The sequence below is a fragment of the Mastigoproctus giganteus genome, chromosome 4 (assembly GCF_048544385.1).
Source record: "Mastigoproctus giganteus isolate SK-2022 chromosome 4, ASM4854438v1, whole genome shotgun sequence".
NCBI lineage: Eukaryota > Metazoa > Arthropoda > Arachnida > Uropygi > Thelyphonidae > Mastigoproctus > Mastigoproctus giganteus.
This window is the reverse complement of record NC_143578.1, coordinates 159,038,836-159,065,891: the sequence shown is the minus strand read 5'-3', so window position 1 is coordinate 159,065,891 and position 27,056 is coordinate 159,038,836. Positions and strand designations below refer to the sequence as shown.

The 27,056-nt window shown below is 38.0% G+C and overlaps 1 protein-coding gene across 2 annotated transcripts in view; it reads right to left on the bottom strand.

Moving 5' to 3' along the window:
- The window catches only part of Mtr4 (exosome RNA helicase Mtr4), a 499,068-nt gene that overhangs the window by 390,944 nt on the left and 81,068 nt on the right, over positions 1 to 27,056 (bottom strand). For both annotated transcript variants that reach the window (XM_090371841.1, XM_090371842.1), the window contains exon 6: positions 26,386 to 26,476. In XM_090371841.1, coding sequence (XP_090227967.1) covers positions 26,386 to 26,476 — 91 coding nt within the window. The remainder of the gene's footprint in view (positions 1 to 26,385; positions 26,477 to 27,056) is intronic.

The following is a 27,056-nucleotide window of genomic DNA, read 5'->3' as shown; positions in this document are numbered from 1 at the left end:
CTGCTGTTAATCAGAGCAAGAATATTACCCTCTCTTTTTGCCTCTCTAATATGCTGCTGTAGTAAATAGTCGTCCAATAAACCCACAAAAGCCTTGTAAGTGTGTGTGATCAACCCAGAAGTTCCAGTCAATATATGGAAAGTTAAAATCTCCCATGATAAGACAATCTGGTTTATCGGCCCACTCTATTTCTCTGTGCAGTTGTTCCTTGTACTCATCAGAGCCATTACGCCTATACCACACTCATTTTTGCCTTCCCAGTGCTTGTCACACTAAACTGACTCAACATTGCAACTGGATGTACTGCTTTAGATTTTATATTCTTCTTAACTAAGAGCATAACCCCACCGTCCTATCCTATCTGTCCTTTCTGTACACATTCTACTCCCCATATTCAAATTCTGCATTCCTTATATCTGAGTGACACCATGTCTCTGATATCCCAACAATGTCCGCATTTGATATCTTAACCAGCACTTAAAATTGAACAAATTTATTTGCTATGCTCTTAGCACTAGTGTAAATGCAAGTATGCATGCACCTGTTCTCACTCTGAGTTACCCTAACACAGTCCATGCATTTACTTGTTCCACAGTGACTCCCAGCAAAGCTAGAAATCTCCATCACCTTGCTTTCCAGGCTGCCGCTCATTCCAGTGCAAAAATTACAGCTCATATTATCAAGACTATAGCCCCTCTATCCAATAAATCCAAATTGTTCTGCTACTGTTGTGTGTGACTAAGCCTTTATTCCAGTCAAATATCTGGAAGGTTAAAATATCCCATTATAAGACATCAGCATTAGTAAAGGCCATATGATCCATGAAAACAAACATATAGAATCAGCCAAAAAAAAAAAAAAAACCACTTCCCATTTCATCCATCGATTCACTCCAGATGTTTGTCTAGTTCTGCCTTGAACTTATTTACGTTGTTGACCTCCACTACAACAGATGGAAGTTTGTTCCAACTATCAACCACCCGCAGGCTAAAGGAAAATTTCGGTACATCTATTCTACAATTGTCTTTCCTCAATTTGAATATATATCAGGTGAGTAATCTGGGCAAGAGGAAGAATGCCATCAGCACTGAGCTTGCTCAAACAATTCAAGACCTTATACACCTCAACTAGATCACCTTGCAGGTGCCTAGTGTCCAAATGTCAATATTTGCAGAACTTAAGCCTTTCTTGGTAACAGCAACCCTTTGTTCCAATCTCGTTGTCCTTCTCTGTACTCTCTAATACATTCTAATTTACTGGCCACTAATCTGTATTAGTGTTCATTACACTCATAACAATCATCTGGCCTATAACATACTCCTACTTTCAGTTTTGTTGTCTCAGTGCTTATGTCACAGTTTATGAGACACCAATTTGATTTAGCGTTACAATGACAGCCCATATCAACTGGGTGCACTGTCTTAGATTCTGCATGCTTCTTAACCAAGAGCATTACCCCTCTGTCCTTTCTTTATACTTTTTTCTTCTTTCTGAATAGGGCGAGTATAATGTGTACTCACCACATATTCAAATTTTGAATCTCCTATGTCTGAGTTGCATCATATTTCTGATATCCCTATACGTTTGCATTTGACAACATAACCAGTACTTCAATTTTTGTCAAATTTATTTATTATGCTCTTAGCATTAGTGTATACACAAGAATATGTGGTATCCCCAAAATAACAGTTTTATGAACCATGTAACATTACATCAACAGCAACATTCTTGAACCATTTCTATTTAAATGTATCCCATCCCTATAAAAGTAGTCTCTCCTGTTAAAAATACATATAGTCTTCTTGCCAATTAATTATTCATTTTTTAACTTATAACAATGCATGAAATTAAACAGGTATTTCACACTCTGTAATGTAATAAGTTAAAAAAGTAGTGACCATACCTCTGAGTATTATGCCAATATCGTGATTTCACAATGTACTTCATTTACTTCTTCTTGTATTTTAAGAGCAATTGAAATATAATATATATTTCATGTGTGCCCTGATTAATATAATAAACAAATAGCAATAATCCGTGATGTATAGTTGACTGATGAAATTCATGATATTTAGTTAACTGATAAAAAAAAAAAAAAAATTTTGTTTCTCTAAGGGCAAGTTTTATGTGAACAGTTAATTTCAGTGCTTCCACCATTTCGTTATTCATTCCTTCCATCAGCACACAGACAAACAATATCCAATGCTTCATCTAAGTGGTGTGTGGATAGCCTATGCAAATGTGTAGAGAAAATAAATAAATAGATAATAACAATAATTACCAGATTTCTGTTTGTCAATTTTAATGAAATTTGGAATAGCTAAACAAATCTTTCTAAAAGGCCAATATATAAAATTTCACAAGAATCTCTCCACTAGGAGTTGAGTTATTACATGCAGAGAGACAGACAGACATGGGGAAAAGAACATAGTGGACATAGTCTTGAGGGTCAAGTTGCACCAGTGACTGTCCACACCTCCACTTAACAGTTCTCTTGTGTTGAAATACAATTTCTTGTAAATGCCACAGAGTGCGAATGATGTGTTGTTAATGTTGGGTTCTGTTGTTCTTCTGGCCTCTTTGCCTAGGGGCTCGTGAAGCACCACAGACACCTAGTTGCCATCCACAGTGCGAGCAGCCACGCTAGGGAGTCTGGAATCAGTACTCTGGCTAGGCTATCCCCAGTCTCCTGAGCTTCCCGGGGAGGGCCCGCAAAAAAGAAAAAAAAAAAGTCAAACTTGGTTATAACGAGCATCAAGGGACCAACAAAATTTCCTCGTTATAACCATTACTCACTATATCAGTGATAAGTTAAATCTACTTCCTATTTTTTTTAATACTCAAGTTATACTTAGTAACTTGATAAAAAGATAGATTCAAAAAACAAAAGAAATATTAAAGAGAAAAAAATTATATTAGTATATACTGTCAGTCCTTATATTAGTATATACACATGTTTACACTACATGAATTCGATCATAAACGATTTATAAATAGGGAAACGATATCGTATATAAAAAGAACCGAATTTGCTTATGCACGATTCACCTTTATGTTTACAAGAAATGGCATTCAAATGCTGAATCACCAACTGAATGCAACACGATAGGAATAAAGAGAGGATTCTGAAAATGTATTTATGTTTTTTATATCAGTGAAGGGGAAACACATTTCACCATAATAACATAAAAATCCACACAATTCCAGCTATTGGTATTATTGCAAATGCAATTAGATCAAGTTTACTACCAGTTTGTAACAGATTCCATCAGCAGAAATGCACATTGAAATTGTTTTTATTGTTTTATGGCAGTAACCCCCAGAAATGTGCTTTAGTAAAATGTGAGCTAGTGAGGTGTTAATAGTGTCTCTGCCTTTACAGTGTTGTTTATTCAGTTGCTACACACACGCACGCAGCTTTGTTTATGTGTATCAAACATGCCTCCTCATTTTGTAATTGTGCTTTATTCCTTAAAAATGAGTAAAAAGGAAGCGTTCTGGTGAAGACACTACAGATTCAGAGAGAAAAAGAAAAGCAATATCGATAAACAGAGGCAGACTGGGTAAAAAAATTCTTACCCGAAAAATTTGTAGTGGCCTCATACTAGCGTTTATGGCCAAAATCACACTGGCCCCTGGTCTACCGGGGTTTTTCCGCTAAGGCTTATGGCCTAACGACTACCTGTCGATAGAGAAAAAAATATGAAGTTGTGAAACGCTTTGAGCAAAATGAAAGACCATGTGATATTGCACGTGCTACAGGCCTAAATAAGGCAAAGCCAAGAATCAGAAAGAATGCAGAGAAAATAAAAACAACTTTCATAGCAAAGTGTAATTAAAATTCATTAGATCAAGACACAAAGAATTGGAAGAGATGGAACGGCTGTCGTCTGTTTGGATAGAAAATCAAACAAAGAACAAGTTTGCTTACGATAGAAGCAAAAGCATTAGCAATATTTTATTACATAATAGTCGTAATAAAATACTGAAGTAAAATTTTATTATGATTATTTATTGTGTTTGGTAATGTTTTGGTTACAAATGTGTGTTCAATCTTGGGTGGTCAGCACCTAACCCCATTTTTCCCATAGGGCCTGTTGTTTATATTGCACAAGGGTTTCTAGGAACACAACTATCGTGCTATACGAGGACTGACAGTACCTACCTATCATTTGTATCAAAATGCTTGTATTCGGTTTTTAAATTGATCCAGCCAACCGTTGTTACATATATAAAATTGTTGCATCCAAATTGTTTGGCAAATTTTTCCGCTTGAGCCTTCAAGATTAGATCATCTATTGAAAATCCAGCACTTCTTTGTGTAGGGAACCATTGAAGCAATGCTTTATTGGCATTTATAATCTCACACTTTCTAAATTTTTATTTTTTTCAGTTATGTTCTTTTCCAGTGCAGATATGTAAACATATTTATTCTTCCACAATGTCAATACTGTTGAACATGACAAAAAACTTTTTACATACTTCAACATTTTTCGCACCACATTCTAACTCACGAATGATGTCGACTTTTTCGTGAATCGAGAGACACTTTCTTTTGTTAGTAGACATGTTTCCAAAGGAAGGGTACGTTCTAACTGATTTTACTTTAAAATGACAGTAAATTGATCTGCATACAAAGTTCTTAGAAGTCCGGTTTCCAAAATTCTTAGTAGAAGTCCCCGAAAGAATAAGGTCATAAACCAGATGCTAATCCAATGGGGGTGGTCACAAAAGCTAAGTTGCCCTTTTAATTTTTGTCTATTCCAATAATTGGGGTTTTTCGACTACCCGAACAATTAAGAATGTTTGCATAATTACCAAAATTTGTACTGTATGTAGTATGCTCATATAAAATTAAAATCATTATGGCTTTTTGCTCATTGCAGATGTAATCTCATAAATTCAAACATTTTATTATTTTATTATAAGGGAAAAAAATTAAAATAATAATAAAAAATATATTGGCTGGTGTAGGGGTTCCATGGCTATTGTAAGTTCCTCTCTGCTAGAATTTGACCTTCAAGTAAGAAATATGTATTCAACAGTTCTGTTGTAGCCGTGCTGGTTGCCGAAAATGGCTGAATTTGCACATTTTGTCTTGGTCTATTTTTTCTCATAGTGAATGTAATTGAATGTAAGCAGATAAGTAGTTGTGTTTGTCCTTTTCAGTGAGCAGGTAATGTTCATCTCTTCTAAATTCCTATTCTGGAGAGCAGTAGATTCCTGGAGAGATCATAATTGGGACAGAAGTGTAAGATATGCTGCCATGTCTCATCTTCTCCCAGGTACACTTTGGGCTATCTGCCAGTCTAGGGGGGTATAATCTTTGGTTAAAGGGACTATGGCCTGTACTCAAGTATGTGGCATATAACCCTGTAGCAAACCAGAAATATTCCCTTGTGTCTAGATGTTCAATCTATATAAGTTTCCCTACCAAGCATAATGGCATCCTGTCTGCTTTACCGCACCTAGTAGAGGTTTTGAAACACTTGCTTCTATCCTTGCTTTATATTACTACTTGGGTTGACTGTGAGGTTCAAGATTGTTGCAGGTAATCTGTTTACTTAGGTGATAGGAGATCCTCCTATGAACAACTTATAAATCTAGTGGGAAATTACCTGTGATGATCTGCAGGGCACAAGTTGAAGTGGTTCTGAATAGTCAGTAGAATCAACTTTTGCAGTGAGTCTAATTTTTTTATTGATTAGTGTTTTGCCCACCCTGTCGCACTGTTAATTTACCACGGGGAGAAAGATGCTTTTATAAATAGTTGACAAAGTCTTACCTCAGCTCCCAATCTGAGAGGGTCACATACGTCATCTCTAGTACATTGAATATGCTGTACAAATGTAAGTTTATTACTCGTAATGAGCCCAAGTTATTTCCAGTGTTTTGTATGTGTTATGGGTTTGCTTTTAATTTTTTTTGGTTGGGGGTCTGCTGTCCCTTTACCTTTCATAAGTATGGCCTTCATCTTCTGGGTGACATCTTTATTCTGTGTTTTAGCCCACTGTGCAAGTCAATTCAGTGTTTGCTTTGATATACAGTTAATGATCGGAATTTGCACCTGCCAGGAAACACATGATCATCCATAAAACTGACTATTTGTATGAGATCCAGCTCTTTTCCTAGGAATTTAAGTACAGCATTCCAACAGAAGAGATCCAACACATAGCCCTGTGGGCAGCCCTATGCAGTGCTTTGCTGTAACTACTGTGTTTGGCTCTAACTGTGACTCATCGATTCTCTAAAAAATTGCTCTATTCTTGGCGTAGCTCCTGAGGAGCTACGCCAAGAATAGAGCAATTTTTTATTTTCTTATTTCATCTGTATATTTATTTGTGATTTCCTTATATTTATATCTGATTTCTGTGTATTTATTTTTCGGGGCTTCTACCTTCTGGGCAGGACAACTAGTTTGGCTTCTTTGGAATATCTTTCTTTCTTGTCCCCTTTCTCAAAATGGTTAATTCTGGTGTCCACCAGGGGACTGATTTAGATTTGGATCTCCTTTTCCTCAGGCACTGTGTTGCATGTTGCAATAATGGCTATTATATCATGGTCAATTTCTCTTCAGCTGTTTGTGCTGGAAGTGCCTGTAGTCTTTCTTCAAGTTGTTTGGTAAGCTCCTGTTTGAATGTGTCCCAATTAGCAGTTTTGATTGCATATTTAGTGATGTCTTGATTGACTGTTCTCTGTGGGTTCTGTTGTAATATGAATAAGATTGTTCTGAGGTTGTCCAGTTTTCAATGCCTGACACATTGACTGGTTGTCCAGTTTACATGGATAATGCTGTTGTTTATTCTTTACCAGACAAAAATCATAAGAACAGTCTCTCTCTCTCTCTCTCATACAAGTCAATGTTACTCTCTGCATGCAGGCTGTTGTAGATTGTTGGCTGATTGGGTTTATTCATAATCACTAGGTTATTTGTGATTATAAGTTCTTCCAATAGTTGGCCTTGAGGATCAGCTGTGTGGTCTCTTGAAGGGCTTATCACATATATGATTTGCTTTTGCAATCTGAAAAAGAAAATTCTACTGATGGTATCGGATTTAGGCTTGCTGTGGGTACTGCAGCTTGTCTTCACTAATTTCATAGAGAAGACAATTTCATGGGAAGCAGTACAAAGATATAACATGCAGTGTGCCATGTGGTCCATTGATCTAGGCACATGCAACAAAATGTGTTGTCAAAGATGTTGTCTTTGTACATAGCATATAAGATTCCTCATTACAATTGTCTATATCAGCTTCAACCACCCTATAACTGAAAGGGTACCCTGACGTTGGCCCTTAGAATGTAGGGTTCTTGTAGTCAGAAAATGTATATGCCTTTCTCCTCCATAACTAATCTGATGTTATCCACTACTACCTTGAATCTCTGTCCATTTAGCTGTGCAAATTTAAACTCTGCATTTATTACTTTTTCATGGTGTGGGACAATCATTTCTCTTGAGTTTGTCTGTTCTACTGCTTTTAGGTATATGGATCACTCTGCATTTCTTCAAGAGTGGTTGTAATCTATTCTAGCAGCCTATGGGAATGACTGAGAATGGTGTCCATATCTTAAGCATTCAAAATACTGGTATGTACTCTCTGTACCTATGGCTAGACCAGCTTAGATACACTCTTTGTTGTGTGCTTAATGTTCTCCGAACTCTTACAGAGACTTCTGCTACCCAGTTGATACTTCCACTTGTTCTTGTCTTTGTGTTAAAATTTAAATTGAACTCTTCTGTTAGTTCATCCTGTGTCATTTGATCACTGAAATTCTTATCAAATAATTGTTGGAGTAGATCCTCCTTGGTTATCTCCTTTGGGATGTTAAAAAGTAGTATGCTGGAGACTCTACCTTTAGGGTTTCAGCATTCATTCCCAACTCTGTTGTCTTGTCTGTTATTAACTGTGTGGCATCCTGTTTTGTTACTCCCTCTGTTAGGACTCCATTGCTTCTTATTTCCCTAAATGATTTTATTTTCACTGTTTTTAGCCTGTCTTTTAGTTTCGTTGTGACAAAATCTTTGACTGCCTCACTGCTGGTGAGGTTATTCTCATCTATTGGCCTTATAATCACAATGTGAGAGTCCTAAGTTTTTGGGGTGGTGTCTTCTTCCTTGTTTGTATATGTCTTATCCTTAGTTGTCTTTATCTGCCCTGTTGTGTCATCTTTACCATCTCTAAGCACAGAGGTTGCTATAGCATTTTATTTGTATTTGTTTGCTCCTGTGCTTGATATTTCTTGGGCTTCTCAACTTGTGTCAAGTTTTTCATTGGCAATATGAATATCCATGAGGACTTTCCCCATCTTGGGCCAAAGTTTTACAATCTGTGACCTAGCACTCATTTATGTGATTGTTGTGACTGCCCATAAATTCCTCCACTTCAATCCTAAGGGCAATCCTAAGGACTTCGTTGGGAGACCTGGAAATCCATCTGGAACTGGTTGTTAACATGTTCCTTTGATCATCACTTGACTGATCATCCTCTGAGTCTGGGGTTACTATCTGCAATGCATATACAAAGGTATCATAGCATGTGGGACCCACTATAGGGATAGATTCAGGACCCAAAAACAATAGAAATAAAGTCCATGTAAACATAGATCTGATTTTGACTTATTTCCCGGTTACAGCCATGTTTGTGTTTTAGAAATTCTTTCCACAAACTGAGTTGGCATAGCTGGCTCCATTAAACTGTTTAAAATCAATGCTTGATATCTCATAAAAGACTCAAGAGAGAGAAAACTCTCTCTTGAGTCTTTTATGAGATATTATTATTATTATTTTTTTTTTTTTTTTTTGCAAACATCAAACATGAGCGGAATTAGAATCGACAGTATTTAGTATCGTGCAAGGGTTGAAGGTTGAGAAAATGAAAGATACTTGTTTACATTAGACTTGAATTTCTGTAGACTAATTTTCAGGAAATATTTATTAAGGATACCAGAGGGACTAAGTTTTAGGATTGATATCGACTAAGTTATCTTTGTCCTACTAGGTAATTACGTGGAGATAAGCATTTAAGGAATTGGTAGTGGATATTCAATAAGTTGAAGCTGTTGTGGTATGGTAAGGTTTCTTAAACTGGAAGGTGGAATACAATGTGCTACAATCAGCAAAGGCGCCTCCGTAGCCAGGTGGGAAGGAGCAGCAGTGCGTAGTACACGCTTCTTGATTAGACCGGGATTCGAGCCCGTCACCACCAAATACGGAGGATGCGGAAAGGTCAGGAAATGACCACCGCATATTCCCGGAGCAATATGGCCTTGGTTGCTAATGCTCCTAAAAAAAACCAAAATAACAAATAACAATCAGCAAAACTATGGACAGGATTTCTGGTCAATGGAAGAAGGTCATTAATATACAACAGGAAAAGAGTGAGAAAAAGTGCCAATTGGTTTATTTTGAATTTAGATAGCGTGATTTGGAAAGTAAATAATACCTCGTGTCTGTAGATTAAACGTTCATAATTTTCTGCCATTGTTATACGATATGAGTGCACCGAACTAGATAGCATAAGGTTTAATGGAAAACTAGATAGCGGGTATAGTATTATCAGTTAATCAGTAAAATTTATCAATCTTATTAAATTTCATTTTCAATTGAATTGCACTTTAACTAAATAAATATAGCAACTTAGTTTTTACAAACATAACATCATAAATTATTACATATAAGTTGACAGGAGATAAGAAAGTCATATAACGCAACTCGGAGATAACATTCGATACCGAAACACATATATATATAAAGTTATAACTGCATTGGGATATAAGTTTAGGGTTATATTTTGTATTAGAATTTTATTTAACTTGAACAGAAATCATGACTCAGACCACAGCAGCAAAGCAAAAGGCGCAAATGAAAGTGCTGTGGCTCAGGGTAGAACTGTGGAGGGCAGTTGTCCTCTGAATCACAGTCTATTGAAATGCACTGCTTGTTTAATGTTTGTGGAACAATCAGGAATGGGACATGATATTGCCAAGGGGAATGTCTTTGTGTGTGCACAATGTAAGGAGTGCAACGAAATCAGACGCAAATTCAGCATTGTTATGGGCTTATATGAGAGCTTGAAGGATTTAAATTGAGGGGCCCATGAAGCTCTCAGATGCCCACATCTGTTGTTGTTATTTGGTTTTTAGGAGCATTAGCAACTAAGGCCATATTGCTCCGGGATATGCGGTGGTCATTCCCTGACCTTTCCACATCCACCATATTTGGTGGTGACGGGCTCGAACCCCGGTCTAATCAAGAAGCGTGTGCTACACACACTGCTGCTCCTTCCCACCTGGCTAAGGAGGCGCATGCCCACATCAATGACATCCACTTGAACATCAAGCAACACAGTGGCAAACCCCAAGCCAGAATGCACTAGTCCCAAAGGAACTAGTTGTTGTAGGTGACTTTATTGTCGGGGAAACAGGGAACATATTGTGCAAAGAGGATAGATGGAACAGGACCAGGGTATTCTGCGAGGGGCAAAGGTTGATGACGCTGTACAGCAGATATCATCTTTTAAGGGCACAAAGGGTGATACTGTTGTACACGTTGGCACTAATGATATTAAGAATAGGAGACTGGCGGAATTACAAGTCAATGCTGAAAAAAAGCTGAGTTAGGGTTGAATTTGAAAGTATCTGCAATTCTGCCTAGACACGATAGGAGGGAGTATATGATAAGAGCCTTGTCGATCAATTCGGCCCTGGAGAGACTGTGCAAGGCTCAAGGGGTAGAATTTTTTTCAGCCTGGTCTGTGCTTGTTAATAGGAGGGACTGCTTCTACGGGGATGGGATACACTTAAATAGAAAATGTGCAAGAATATTTGCTGATGCTATCGAGGCAGAGTTAGATGGGTCGGAAAACTGCTAGCTTGAGGGGATACACGGACTAATAGATTAACAGTAGCCACTCGCAGAGGTAAAAGTGATTCTTGCACTACTTCTATTGAAATGCAATTGAGCAGCAGCCTGGAAAGCAAGGCAATGGGAATTTCCAGGACTGCTGGGAATCATAGTGGAACAAGTAAATACATCAGCTGTGATAGAGTAACTAAGAGTAAAAACAAGTACATGTATACTTGCATGCACACTAATGCTAGGAGTATAGTTAATAAATTCAATAAGTTTGAAGTCCTAGTCAAGACATCAAAGGCAGATATTGTTGGGATATCAAAGACAGTGTCCACACAGACATAAGCAGCACACAACTGGAATCTGGGGAGTACAATGTGTATAGAAAGGATAGACAGGACAGAAAGGGAGGAGGGCTTATGCTGTTAGTTAAGAAACATAAAATCTAAGGAGGTGCATCCAATTGATGTTGGTGGACAATGCAATGTTGAGTCTGTATGGTGTGAAATAAGCACTTGGAAATGAAAAATGAGGGTAGGTGTGTGTGTTATAAGCCAAATGAATCTGATGAGTATAATGAGCAATTGTGCAGAGAAATAGAGTGGGCCAGTAAATCAGAGTGTGTTATAATGGGGGATTTTAATTTCCCAGAGATTGACTGGAATTTGTGGGTTGGTCACTCACACATTAGCAAGGCTTTTATGGATTTACTGGATAATTGTTTTCTACAGCAGCATCTTTGAGAGGCAACAACTAGAGGGAGAAATATTCTTGATCTGATTATCAGTAGTGATTCTTCATGCATCAAGAATCTGCAGATAAAGGAACCAATAGGTGGCCGTGATCACAGTGTGCTGAACTGGGATTTACTTAAAGAGGTAACTACCATCAAGGGTAAAGGGAAAGGTTTTTGCTTTCATAATGGTGACTACAGTCGTCTGAGACAGAATTTAAATTCTATACGGTGGGACCAACTGATGATGTTACCAACAGCAAATTCAAAATGGGAAGCATTCAAAGAATTTATCTTGGAAGCTATTAGGCTCTACATACCAACTAAGAAATATTGTTCAAGGTTTAGGCCTAAATGGATGTCAGATGAACTAATTTAACATGTGACACAGAAGCCTATGATAGATTTAAGCTGGTCTGTAACCAAGTTACAATGGAGGTTAGGCAGGCGAAGGCAGATTATGAGAAATCTTTGGCAAAGGATGCAAAGAAAAACAACAAAGAGTTCTTTACTTATGTAAACTCTAGAAGGAAGGGGATGAATCAGATTGGTCCACTTAATATCGATGGTTCAACTGTTGATGATCCTGCTCAGGTAGGTAACAAACAAAATAAATATTTTGCATCTACATTCACACATGAGGAGTTATTAGGGAGGGGAAATGGCAGGTGTATTCAACTCTGGCAGTAAGCTAGATAATCTTGTAATAACTGAGAGTAAAATGGAGGACAAATCGTTGAAGATAAACATAAGAAAGGCACCTGGGGTGGATGGAATTTATATAGTTATATTAAAGGAGGCGGCAAAGGAAGTAAGCAAACCCTTAGCCATAATTATGAGAGCTTCCCATGACTCAGGGGAGGTACCCATGGACTGGAGATGTGCAGATGTGACCCCAAACCACAAAGGAGGATCAAAGGGAGACAAGTAATTACAGAACTGTTAGTTTAACTTCTGTTTCAGGGAAATTAATGGAGGCACTGGTTAAAGAAGCTTTGCAGGATTCTCAATATAATCGATTGTAGCCTTGTGCTGGCGAAGTTTTTACGGCTCCTGGAATAGAGAAGTTTTTCTGTTTTATTAGCTTAATTGGCATATTAACTTATTTTCTAGAGATGCTTTATATTCCTGGTTATAATACTTAGTTTAAAGTTTAACTTAGACAGAGCTTTTGTAGGTATTAATTAATATGGTAAGGGTATCAAATCCACGTGTTACAAGTTGCAGCTCCGCTGAATGAGAAGTTTTATAGCCATATTTAGCAGCATTATTGACCAAATTTTACATCAAATTATTTTCTATAAGTAGCTTATAGACCTAGTCAGGATCCTTAGTTTATTCTGAATTGAGACAGCGAGATTTGGAAGTTAATTAATACCTAAGTGTCCATAGTTTTACTGTTTGTAACTTGCTGCCATTGTTATATGATACAATGTTATATCCCGAACTAGACAGAGTAAGCTTAATATAGAATAGTACAGTATATAATATAATATTGTCAATTAATCAGTAAAATCTACTAATCTTGTTAAACTTCATTGTTAATTAAATTGTACTTTTTTAACTAAATACATATAACGACTTAGATTACAAACGTAACATAATTAATTAATACATAACTTGATACGGAAGTTATATAAACGGAACTTGTAGATAATATTTGATACTGAAAAATATATATAGCGTTATAACTGTGTTGGGATACAAGTTTAGGGTTATAATTTTGTACTGAAATTGAAATTTTATTGAAATTAAATCAAAATCATGACTCAGACCAGAGCAGCAAAGTAAAAGGCTCAAGCTAATGGGAGTGCTGTGGCTCAGAGGAGAACTGAGGGGAGCAGTTGCCCTCAGAATCACAGCCTTTTAAAATGCACTGCTTGCTTGATGTTTGTAGAGCAATCGGGTACGGGACATGATATTGCCATGGGGGGATGTCTTTTTGTGTGTGCGCGATGTAAGGAAATCAGGCGACAACTCAGTGTTATGGGCCTATATGAGAGCATGAAGGACAGGGTGGATGCCCTCGAAGGATCTAAATTGAGGGGCCCATCAAGCTCTCAGCTGCCCACATCAACAGCAGAGCTTGCACTTGGTCATCACGTGGCAACCCCCAAGGCGGAATGCGCTGGTCCCACAGGAACTAGTAGTTGTTGGTGACTACTGTCAAGGAAACGGGGAACATAATTTGTAAAAAGGATAGGTAGAACAGGACCAGGGTGTGTCTGCAAGAATATTTGCTGGTGCCATCGAGGCAGCGTTAGGTGGGTCGGAAAACTACTAGCTTGGGGGGATACAAGGACTAATAGATTAACAGTAGCCACTGGCAGAGGTGAAAGTGATTCTTGCACTGCTTCTACTGGAATGAGCAGCAGCCTGGAAAACAAGATGTAGGACATTTCAGAGACTGCTGGGAGTCATTGCAGTACAAGTAAACACATGGGTTGTGTTAGGGTAGCTAAGAATAGGAACAAGTGCATGTATACTTGCGTGTACACCAATGCTAGGAGTTTGGTAAAAAAATTTGATGAATTTGAGATATTTCTAAAAAAATCAAAGACAGATATTGATGGGATATCAGAGACGTGGTGTCACACAGATATAAGGAATGCAGAACTGGAATTTGGAGAGTACAATGTGTACAGAAAGGATAGACAGGATAGGAAGGGAGGAGAGGTTATGCTATTAGTTAACACATAAAATCCAAGGAAGTGAAGCCAGTCGACATCGCTGGACAGTGCAGTGTCGAGTCAGGTTGGCGTGACATAAGCATTGGGAGATCAAAATTGAGAATAGTAGTGTGCTATACGCCTAATGACTCTAATAAGTATAATAAGAAACTGTACAGGGAAATAGAGTGGGCCAGTAAATCAGAGAGTCTCATAATGGGGGATTTTAATTTCCCAGATATTGACTAGAATTTGTGGGTTGGTCGTTCACACACTAGCAAGGCTTTTGTGGATTTATTGGATGATTGTTTTCTACATCAGCATGTTCAGGAGGCAACTAGAGGAAGTAATACTCTTGATCTGATTATCAGTAGTGATTCTTCATGCATTAAGAATCTGCAGATAAAGGAACCACTAGGTGGCAGTGATCACAGTGGGCTGAACTGGGATTTACTCAAAGAAGTAACTACCATCAGGGGGAAAGGGACGGGTTTTTTTGCTTTCATAAAGGCGACTACAATGGTCTGAGACAGTATTTAAATTCTATACAGTGGGACCAACTGATGATGTTACCAACAGCAAATTCAAAATGGGAAGCATTCAAAGAACTTATCTTGGAAGCTACGAGGCTTTACATACCAACAAAGAAATATTGTTCAAGATATAGGCTTAAATGGATGTCAGATGAACTAATGAGACATATGGCAGAGAAGAAAAATGCATGGGATACATATAAATTAATGGGTAACATGGAAGCCTATGATGGATATAAGCTGGTCTGTAACCAAGTCACAAAGGAGATTAGGCAGGTAAAAGCAGATTATGAGATATCCTTGGCAAAGGATGCAAAGAAAAACAGAAAACAGTTCTTTACCTATGTAAACTCTAGAAGGAAAAGGTTGAATCAGATTGGTCCACTGGATATTGATGGTTCAATAGTTGAGGATCCTGCTCAGGTGGCTAACAAACCAAACGAGTATTCTGCATCTACATTCACACATGAGGAGTTATTCAGGAAGGGGAATGCCAGAGGTGAAGTAAACTCTGGCAGTGAACTAGATGATTTTGTAATAACTGAGAGGAAAGTGGAGGAGAAATTGTTGAGGATAAACATAAAAAAAGGTACCCGGGGTGGATGGGTTCTAACCAGTTATATTAATGGAAGCAGCAAAGAAAGTAAGCAAACCCTTAGCCATAATAATGAGAGCTTCTATGGACTCAGAGGAGGTACCCATAGACTGGAGATGTGCAAATGTGACCCCAATTCACAAAGGAGGATCGAAGGCTGACACAAGTAATTATAGACCTGTGAGTTTAACTTCTGTCCCAGTAAAATTAATGGAGGCACTGGTTAAAGAAGCACTGCGAGATCATCTAGACAAGACTTCAGTTATAGCTCGGACACAGCATGGTTTTGTTAAGGGAAAGTCTTGCCTCACCAACTTGATTGGATACTATGATGCAGTCACAAAAGAACTGGATGCAGGGAATAACTTTGATATTATATATTTGGATTTTAGAAAGGCTTTTAATACTATTGCACATGGAAGACTGCTGCACAAATTGGAGCAGTGTGGCATTGGAGGCAAATAGCTGCTATGAATAAAGGGGTGGTTGAGGGGGAGAAGACACAGAGTGGTAATCAATGGACACTGCTCATCGTGGACTAATGTTATTAGTGGAGTCCCTCAGGGTTCAGTGTTGGGTCCATTATTGTTTTCTGTATTTATAAATGATATTGATGATGGTATATCAAGCTTAAAGTCCAAGTTTGCAGATGATACAAAGGTTGGCAAGGTTGTTAAGGACACAACTGACGCTATGCTGCTGCAACAGGATTTGGAAGGGTTGAGCAGATGGGATGAGAGGTGGCAAATGAAGTTTAACATTGACAAATGTTACTACATATGGTACAGTAACCGCAGCGCAACGTATCAACTCTGTGGTACTACACTGACAGTGGTAGAGAATGAAAAGGAACTGGGGGTAATTGTGCAGGCAGATATGAAGTTCTCTTAGTGCAGACGGGCTGCAAGAGTAGCTCATGGTGTTTTGTCAATGATATACAGGAATTTTTCAAGCAGAGATAAGGAGGTGATTATTCCCATGTATAAGGCAATGGTCAGGCCACACCTTGAGTACTGTATATTTTTGGATTTTGAAGAAATGAGAGCCTCCAGACCTGGAGGCTCTCATTTCAAGAAGGATGTAGAGCTGCTGGAACGAGTACAGAGGAGGGCAACACGATTAGTGAATGGAACAAAGGGTTGCTCTTACGAAGAAAGGCTTAAGTTTTGCAAATTACAGTGTTGGTTTTGGTTGGTTTTTAGGAGCATTAGCAACTAAGGCCATATTGCTCCGGGATATGCGGTGGTCATTCCTTGACCTTTCCGCATCCTCCATATTTGGTGGTGGCAAATTATGTCTGGAGACTAGGCACCAGTGAGGTGATCTGATAGAGGTGTATAAAGCCTTGAATGGTTTGACCATGCTCAATGCCGATGGGATTCTTCCTCTTGATCAGAATAATCATTTGAGAGGGCATAAATTCAAATTGAGGAAAGACAGATGTAGGATAGATGTGCGGAAATTTGCCTTTAGCCAGCGGGTAGTTGGTTGGTGGAATAGAACAGACTTCCATCCCTTCTTGTGAAAGTTGACAGCCCAAATAAATGTATGGCTCAGCTGGACAGATATTTCGAACGAACGAAGGGGTGAAATAGGAGTGTTTTTTGTTTTTTTTTTGGCTGATGCTACATAAGCTTGCTTTCTTGCATCATATGCCTCTATTAATGCTAATGCTAATCTAGACAAGACTTCAGTTATAGCTCGGACACAGCATGGGTTTGTTAAGGGGTAGTCTTGTCTGAGTAATTTGATTGGATACTATGATGTTGTTATAAAGGAACTGGATGCAAAGAATAACTGTGATATCATATACAGCAGACTCTCTATTTACCAGGATCGGATTAACCAAGACACTTCAAGACTCCAAATTAAAAAAAAAAAAAAAAAAACATCAACCAGAAATCATAAAATTTAAGTAATAACTAGAATAGGTATAAACAGATATTTTGCAAGTCATAAATAAGCAAAAAGAAGTGCCGTTATAAGTCGTCATTTGGAGATTATTATCTTGCAATCCGCCACTCAAAAAGAAAAAGAAAAAAAAAAAAAAAAAAAAAGAGACCAAATATTTAGTATGATTTAGTGTGTCGCGTCGATTGTTGTGTTTCGTTGCACTGCAAAAAGACAAATTTTGTTTCGTTATTTATATCAGGGGTGTCGAAATTTTTTTTATAGTAAATATTTTTTTTTTTTTTTTTTTTGTTTAGAAATCATGAAAATGATGGGTAAATGCAAAAGAGTTACGCTTTCAGTTAAACAAAGACTTGAAATTATTCAAAAGTTTGAAAACGGTGCATCCGTTAATTAAATCTCCACCAAACCATTATAATGTTGGTTGACCAAACCATACGCGACACTGTAAAAAATAAAGCGAAGTATCGTATTGGACACACGAGTAGTATGTGGGAAGTTTTTTATCTATCGGCATATTTTTTCTACGTAGGTTGCTGAACATTTTTCGACAGAGTAAGTCCCCGACTTATGCAACTAGGGATTTGCATAAATTTGTTTTCACTCAATTTTTTTTTTTTTTAGGTTGTAAAATTTAAAACAACAAAAAAATAATAATAATAATAAGCAATCAATAATGACAATCACTACATGCACAAATTGCACAAGTGAGATCGGAGTAACAAGCAAAAAAAAAGGAAAGAAGAGAAGGTTCTTACAATTATTTATGGGGTTTTTTTTATACGACTGAAGATTTCGGTGAAGGGGACATACATTTCACAATAATAACGTAAAAACCCACAGAATTCCACCTATTGGTATTATCACAAATGCAATAAGATCAAGTTTACTACCCGTTTATAATAGATTGCGCTTACAGAAATGCCCAATAAAACGGAAAGTGCAAATTGTTTTTATTGTTTTTTGTTGACCTCCAGAAATGTGCTTTAGTAAAATGTGATCTCACGCGGGGTGATGATAGTGAGTTCTTGCCTTAACCCTGTGAAGTTCTTTTCAGAAAATTTTATTTTGACTGTTATCACGGTGCCAACTAAGAGAATAAGTGACAGCACTACTAGTAAATCTACCAAGAAAAAGAAAGCAATTGATTTGGATCAGAAAATTAAACTAATAAGAATGTATGAAAATGGTCCAATATTAACAAGTATCGTGCTGAATTCAGGTTTGTGAATAAGATAAATGTTATTAGCCATTCCCGGATTACGTAAAACTCGAGGAAGTAAGAAGTCCTGGAACGTATCTCTTATATATGTCGGGGACTTCTGTGTTTTTTGGATTAGCCAGAAAATCGATTATCCGGGATTTGTTTTTTACCATCAAGGAAAATCGAGAGTCTACCGTATTTGGATCTTAGAGAGGCTTTTGATACTGTTGCACACGGAAGACTGCTGCACAAATTGGAGCAGTGTGGCATTTTTTTTTTTTTTTGGTAGTTGTTGGTGCATCGGCTTCTGTGGCCATAATGCACCTCCCAAGGTTTTTTGGAGGGAAATTGCTGCTATGGATACCATCAGGAAAACATCAATGGACACTGCTTTTCGTGGACTAATGTTATAAGTGGAGTCCCTCAGGGTTCAGTGTTGGTTTCTGTATTTCAGGTTTAATGTCCAAGTTTGCAGATGATACGAAGGTTGGCAGAGTTGTTAATGACACAATGATGACAGTAAACTGCTGCAACAGGATCTAGAAAGGTTGAGCAGATGGGCTGAGAGGTGGCAAATGAAGTTTAACATTGACAAATGTAAAGTACTACATATGGGAAGCAGTAATCCCAGAGTAACGTATCAAATCTGCGGTACAACACTGACAGGGGGTTTTTTTTTTTTTTTTGTAGTTGTTGGCGCATCGGCTTCTGTGGCCATAATGCACCTCCCAAGGTTTCTTGCAGTACTTTGATCCTAGCCAGAGGCGGGATTCGAACCTGCGACCTTTCGGTTGCTAGGCAGGCACTTTACCCACCTGGCTAGATCGGTCGGCTACACTGACAGTGGTAGAGAATGAAAAGGACCTGGGTGTAATTGGGCAAGCAAATATCAAGTTTTCTGAGCATTGCAGACGTTCTGCAAGAGTAGCTCATGGTGTCTTGTCAATGATATACAGGAATTTTTCTAGCAGGGATAAGGAAGTGATTATCCCCTTGTATAAGGCAATGGTCAGGCCCCATCTTGACTACTGCATACAGGTCTGGAGGCCTCATTTTAAGGATTTAGAGCTGTTGGAACGAGTACAGAGAAAGGCAACAAGATTAGTGAACAGAACAAAGGGTTGCTTTTACGAAGTTTTGCAAATTACAGTGTCTAGAGACTAGGCACCTGCGAGGTAATCTGATCGAGGTGTATAAAGCCTTGAATGGTTTGAGCATGCTCAATGCTGATGGGATTCTTCCTCTTGCTCAGAATAATCACCTGAGAGGGCATAAATTCAAATTGAGGAAAGATGGTTGTAGGACAGATGTGCAGAAGTTTGCCTTTAGCCAGCAGGTGGTTGATTGCTGGAACAAACTTCCATTTGTTGTTGTAGAAGTTGATAGCTTAAATAAATTCAAGGCAGAACTTGACAAACATTTGGAGCAAGGGGATGGGTGAAATAAGGGGTTTTTTTTTTTTTTTTTTTGGATGATGCTATATAAGCTTGCTTTCTTGCATCATGTGCCTTTGCTACTGCTAAAGAACTGAACATTGGGAAACACCAGCATTAGTGGAGAAGTTAGAAGAGCCATCTACCATCACTGGCAGTAAGTGTCAGAGAGAAAACTGAACACCCAATTCGAAAAAAAAAAAAAAACAGTTGGCAAACCATAAGATGGAAGCTTATTTAGAAGACCTTTATGTCAAACACAATACAATCAAAATCCTTTGAAATGTCAAGAGCAACTGCTTGAGTTTCACCAAATCTTTACAGTGAATTTGTCCACAGATGGATAATATAAACCAGAATATCACCAGTGATATCAACACTGACAAAATCTATACTGGCAATCACTGATCAAAAGGAAGGTTTCTAGATAGTTTAAGAGTTGGCAGTTAATTGATTTCTCAATTAACATATGCCCGTGATTAACAGACATATGTACAAGTATCACTGTTGAAGCGAAATTAATCATACAGTAAATAATTCGGACAACAGAGATGAGAAGTAGTTGAATCAACCAATAACTGAGATTTTGTCAGAAAAAGTACATGGGGTTTGGCAGTCTCCATGTGGAAATAGACATCAAACTGAGACCACGTATATTTGTGAAATGAATGTGGAAGTGTTTGGGAGGTTTTGCAGATAAGTTTGTTCTATTAGTTTGACAATTCATGATATATCAGTAGTAAGAGAATGTGGGGAGGACATGCTGTAAGAAGTAATGATTTCGAATATGGCATACACGTGGCAAGAATATACCCAGCTGTTGACATAACATAGCCTCAACTATGCCTTCCGCCATACACTCTCTCCAATCACTATCTGACAGATTACTGGCAGTGAGATTATACACTAGGTGATTCAGAATCCTCCTAGAAAGAGAGTTACCAACAGGTTGGATCCAGTGGACAATCTAGCAGCCGACCACTAGAGAGCTGTACCCTCAAAATGTAGGGAAGATTGGATCTGGCCATGATGTCCATCATAACCTCAAAAGACATCAACCATACTTGGGATTGTGACAACCTCAAGGTTGGTCCTTGAGGTTGTCACAGACATTCTCTCAGATATGGCAGACAAGCTGTACTTGTTACCTGGGAATCTAAAACGCTGATGGAACCGATATTCAGGTGACACTCAAGTCATGCGGACCCAATTTCGGTGAAGTCCGGATGATCTGTGACAGCCAAATCCTCTGCTTGCACCTTCACAAGGGTGGAACTGTTAGTAATCCTGGGTATAATATCAATGCACAAGTACATGGTGGGTGACCCCCCCAGGTGTGAACCAACATAAGCAGGAGTCGAGGTGTGGCACCCACACCACATGGAGGAATGCCGCCCCTCAATGTTACCAGAGAGTACAAGGTGGTAGATGACTCTCATCAACCGGTACAATACCACCACTTTGCTTATTGGAGACTTGAAGTGGTGGAACCCATGTTTAGTCTCTAGAGCTAAGTTCCGGTCAACCCTTCCCAATCTCCTCCATCATGCAGTATGATTGATGCCTTTTGAGGTTATGATGAACATCGTGGCGAGATCCAATATTTCTTACATTTCGAGGGTACAGATCTAAAACGGTGTTTGCAGGCCGGCCGCTAGTTAGTACACCGGACCAAACCTATTGGTAACTCTCTAGGAGGCTTCCGGATCAGCTAGTGTATAATCTTGCTACCTCTACTCTGCCAGATAGTGACTGGAAGGAGTCCGAGTAGTGTGTATGTGAGGAGCATTGTTGAGGCCACGTTATGTCAAGGATCTGGGTATATTCTTACCACATGTATGCTATATCCAAAAATTTCATTGCTTCATACAGCATGTCCCACCCATTTTTTCTTACTATTGAATACACCATGAATTGGCAAACTAATAGAGCAAGCTAATCTGCGAAAAGATCTAAACCTCCCAAGCACTTCCTAATTCATTTCACAAATATACGTGGTCTCAATTCTAATCTCAACGATGTCCATTTCCACTTGCAGTCTGCCAAACCACATGTACTTTTTCTTACAAAATCTCAGTTATCGGTTGATTCAACTACTGCTCATCTCAGATGCCCAAATTATTCGCTGTATGATTCCTTTCGCCTCAGAGGTGGTACTTGGGCATATGTCCATTCTGATATTCCCTGTCAGAGACTTGGCAATTTGGAATCTCCTCTCTTTGATCTTCTCTGGCTTAAAATCTCTCTACCTCATTGTGTCAAATTCATCTGTTGTCTCTAGCGTTCTCCCAATTCCACTTATCACTTGGAGCTCTTTGACTTCCTCTCTTTGCAACTTGACTTTCTCCAGTCCAACTTTCCTAACAGTGAGGTAATTTTCCTTGGTGATTTTAATGTTCACAAATCCAGCTGGCTTCCGTTTTCTAGTCACACTGACCCAGCTAGTCGAGATGCTGAGGCTTTTGCAATTACTAATGACCTAGCACAGATTGTTCATTTACCTACAAGAATACTGGACAATCCTAATCATAAAGATCAAGCCAATACACTTGATCTTTTTCTCACAAACAACCCTTCTAAGTACACGGTTGAAGTGAGAGGTCCTTCAGGCACTTCAGATCACAACTTGGTAATTGTCTCTTCTCCAATGGAACCTTTATCTCATGGCTATTCCCAACCTCGAGTTGTTTGGCATTACAAGAATGCAAAATTACTGTCAGATTACTGTTTCAAAACTTCTGATGTCAACGTTTGCTCAAATCGTATCAGTGAAATTATTTTTGCAGGAAGGGAATCCTTTATCCCACAATCCACCTTAAAATCTCGTCCTTTATCTAAACCTTGGTTTTCCAATAAATGTGCTAAGGCTGTTCTAGAGAAGAATGTTGCATATCGTAATTGGCTTGTTTCTAATTCTTCAGTTTCATTTTTTGCCTAGAGCAAAGCTCGCAACAATTGTAAAGCAGTTATTAATCAGTCCAAACTAGAGTTTGAATAGGGTAAGAGTAGAAAACTTGCTTCTTGCCCTAATGGTAGCCGAGCATTCTGCTCTCTTGCCAAAGTTATTGGCTGCAACTTTTGCCCATCTCTGCTCCCACCTCTGTCCAAACCAGATGGTTCTGTTGTCACTTCAGCCAAGGATAAAGCTGACCTGCTAGCATCCCATTTTTCTTCCATCCCATTTTTCTTCCAACTCATGTATTAATGATCTTGGTAAAACACCTCCCACCATTCCCAACACGCTCCATTCAATGACTCCTGTGGTCTTCCGTCAAAAGGATGTCAGATGGATTTTGATGAATCTTGATGCTAAGAAAGCTCCAGGTCCCGATGGTATTTCTCCACTTGTTCTCAAAACCTGTGCTCCTGAACTTACTACTATTCTTTGCTGCCTTTTTTCACTTTCTTATTCCAAAGGTGTTTTTCCTTCTGCTTGGAAATTTGCTCATATCCAGCCAGTTCCTAAAAAGGGTGACAAATCTCTCCCATCCAATTATTGTCCCATTGCAATTACTTCTACTCTTTCTAAAGTAATGGAGAAATCAATTAACTGCAAACTCTTACATCTGATCAACGATTGCCAGTATGGATTCTGTCAGTGTCAATCCACTGGTGATATTCTGGCTTATGTTACCCATTTGTGGACTAATTCAATGGAAAGGTTCAGTGAAACACAAGTAGTTGCTCTTGACATCTCAAAGGCTTTCGATCGTGTTTGGCATAAAGGTCTTCTAAACAAGCTTCCATCTTATGGTTTGCAAACTGTTTTTAGTAATTGGTTATCCAGTTTTCTCTCTGATCGCTCACTGAGGGTGATGGTAGATGGCTCTCTGTCTTCTAACTTCTCCACTAATGCCGGTGTTCCCCAAGGTGCCGTTCTTTCCCCCACTCTATTCCTCTTGTATATTAATGACCTTCTTCCATTGACTGGAAATCCTATCCATAGTTTTGCCGATGATAGCACATTGCATTCCACTTTCCATTTTGAGAAACCTTGTCCTGCTCAATGAGCTTCAACTTCTCGAAAATCTGCTACCAATTCCTTAAATGCCAATCTTCAGGTAATTTTCCAGTGGGGCAAAGACAACTTAGTTGATTTCAACCCTTCTAAAACTCAGTCTTGCCTTATATCTCGCAAAAAGGATTCTTCTGCTCCTATGCTTATCTTTAGTGACACTTCGATTTCTAGGCAAAATGATATCTTTTGGGAATTACCTTACTTCTAATCTCTCTTGGCACAAGCACATTACAAATATTGCTTCTTCTGCATCTAAAAAACTTGGTTTTCTCTTTCGCTCTTGGCGTTACTTTTCTTCCAAACAGTTGCTCACTCTGTATAAATCGCAAATCCGTCCTGCCATAGAATATTGTTCCCACATCGGGGTGGTGCCCCCAAAACCTCTCTCAGGCTGCTTGATTCCATTCAGAAGAGGGCAGTTGGGTTAATTAATGATTCATCTCTAACAGAGTCTCTCCACTCGCTGTCTCATAGACGTACTGTTTCTGCTGCATGCCTATTCTACAGATACTTCCATGGGCACTGTTCTTCTGAATTGGCTTCTATAATTCCCGCTCTGTCTTTCAAAACAGTCCGAACACATGCCGCCACCAGCCAACATCCATTTACTGTCCAACTTCGAACTCACAGAACCAACTTTTCATCTTCCTTGTTTATTCATTCAACTGGAACAACCTTCCTTCATACGTATTTCCTGAAAATTACAGTCTACAGAAGTTCAAGTCCAATATCAACAAATATCTTCTTTCGTCTTCTCAACCTCCAACCCAAGCACGGTACTAATACCATAGGTTCTAATACCTCTCTTGTTTGGGATTAACATAAAAAAAAAAAAAAAACCATACTTCACGATGAAAGAGATTAGAAGAGGAAAAGAGAAGTTATGTAAAGAAAAGACCGTAGTGTTCTTTAAATAAATAAATAAATTTTCTGTTTATACTCCGGAACGACCAAACGGTCAGAGGAGTTCACAAGATAGACAGAATACAAGAAACAGCACCGTATTCAGTAGTCACGGGCTTGAACCCCGGTCACTCAAGGCACGTGTACTTATGCACCCACGCGCCTGACCACTAGGCTACAGCGGCCTTGTTTGCGTGATTTCAGTTAGTTCTCCTGACAAGGGCACTATATTTGGAACTTGTTATTAACATTTTGATACTGTGCATTTGCTGTGATAATGGAAGTTGATTTAAATTGAGAGATGGCAGACATGTATCTCGTGTATGGACTTGCTAGATGCAATGCAGCTGAGGCAACACATCTGTATTCAAAATTGTCATGTACCAAATAAGACCTCTCAGAGAATACATGAATGCCTTGTGGAAATTGGCTCATTTAGAGAACAGGTTTCATATAGAGGTAGAACCAACAGCATCAGAACAGCAAATCCTAGAACTTTTCAGTGGATGATGATGAGTTCTATGATAAGGCATATGCAGGTTTGCACAGTATTCGTTTTGAGCATTTCCTCTACATGTAAGCAGATATTTACTGGAACACAAAAATGGCTCTAACTTAGAAACAAGCCAAAAACAGGCCTATGTTTACACTAATTTCTGTTTTTTGGTCCTAAATCCATCCATGAAGTGGGTCCCACGTGTTATGATAAACCCTGTATATGCAAATGCACCTAAAAATGGCATCTTATAAGATGAAGAAAGGTTAAAAAAAAGAGAACAAAGGAGGTATTCAAAAGAATCTTGTAAGGTATGAAGGTGCTGATTTAATACAAGTACCGAATCGACTATACAGAGCAGCTGACATAATCCTCCTTTTATGTTAATCAAAAAAGTGTTTTAAAAAGTGACTAAGCAAATTAAAGCATAAAAAAATCCTTGATTTTTTTTTAATTAAAAAGTGAATACTATAATATTTAATACTTTTTGAGTAATAAATACAAACACAAGAAATACAAATATGTCCACAACTTGAACACTTCCTTGCATTAAGTAATACAAATTACCAAGATTTCACTATAATACTTTCCTATAAAATAAGTGCATTATTAATTCCATTATAAAAAACAAAAAGCATTAACATCTTATATGTCTTGTAATCAGGGGCAATTTCCAATTTATTTTACTTTTTTAGCTTTGTTTTATATCTAATTTATACTACTATTTCTTCTGTCTCTTAAGTTTAAAATTGACAATGGATGACTGATAACACTTGAATCATGCAATAAATTTCCACAGAACTAAATATTGGCTAAATGATATAATTAAAACAGTCAATATACTTTCTTTCAATGATACAATTACTGAAAATACAATGACTGCATAATTCTAATTTTTATGTCATGCAAACCACTGTGAATGCAGATCAGAGACTGAAAACTTACAAGATTTAATGATTTTCATTAGAAAAAAATATTACTAGTATTATTTAACTTTCACAAAAATTTTTTACAACAGTCCTATACTACTTGGCTTACCTTTATCTCTCATGTAATGTATTTCATCAAATACAACCCAGCCTACTTCTCTCATGATTTCCGAGCCTCTGTACAGCATACTACGCAAAATCTAAAGAAAATTAAATAGATAATAACATTGAAATGCCTTTCAGAGTAGTATACTTAAACAATTTTGTCCTGAAGTGTTGCATACTTTCCAAATGCACCAAGAGAAAGGGAAAAAAATATAATACAACTGTTAAAGATGATTACTTGAATATGCACCATTGGTCTAAAGCAGGGAGAAGCTAACAGTTGAACGTAATCAACTAGTCAATCATAAAGCATATTTTGAATGACTGTAGTGCATAGAAATAAAAATATAACTACACAAAGAAAAGCCAACCAAACATGCCACCAAAAATTAAGATCAAAGTTTTTATACATATTACAAAAAAAAATTTTTGTATATTAATATTAAATATTATAGTTTTTACTACTTTTTTGTAAACAGAGAAACACTTGAAAAAAATTGATATATCAATCTTGTTTACTTTTAAAGAAGATTAAATGGTTAGGCAACGATACCAGAACCCTCAAACAGAACATCCTTGCACTCAGTAAGAGACTTTCTCGACATAGGAAGAGAGCCCAGAAGAAAACAGACAACCCAATATTTGATAAAAACAAGAGCCTTCTACAGGAACTGT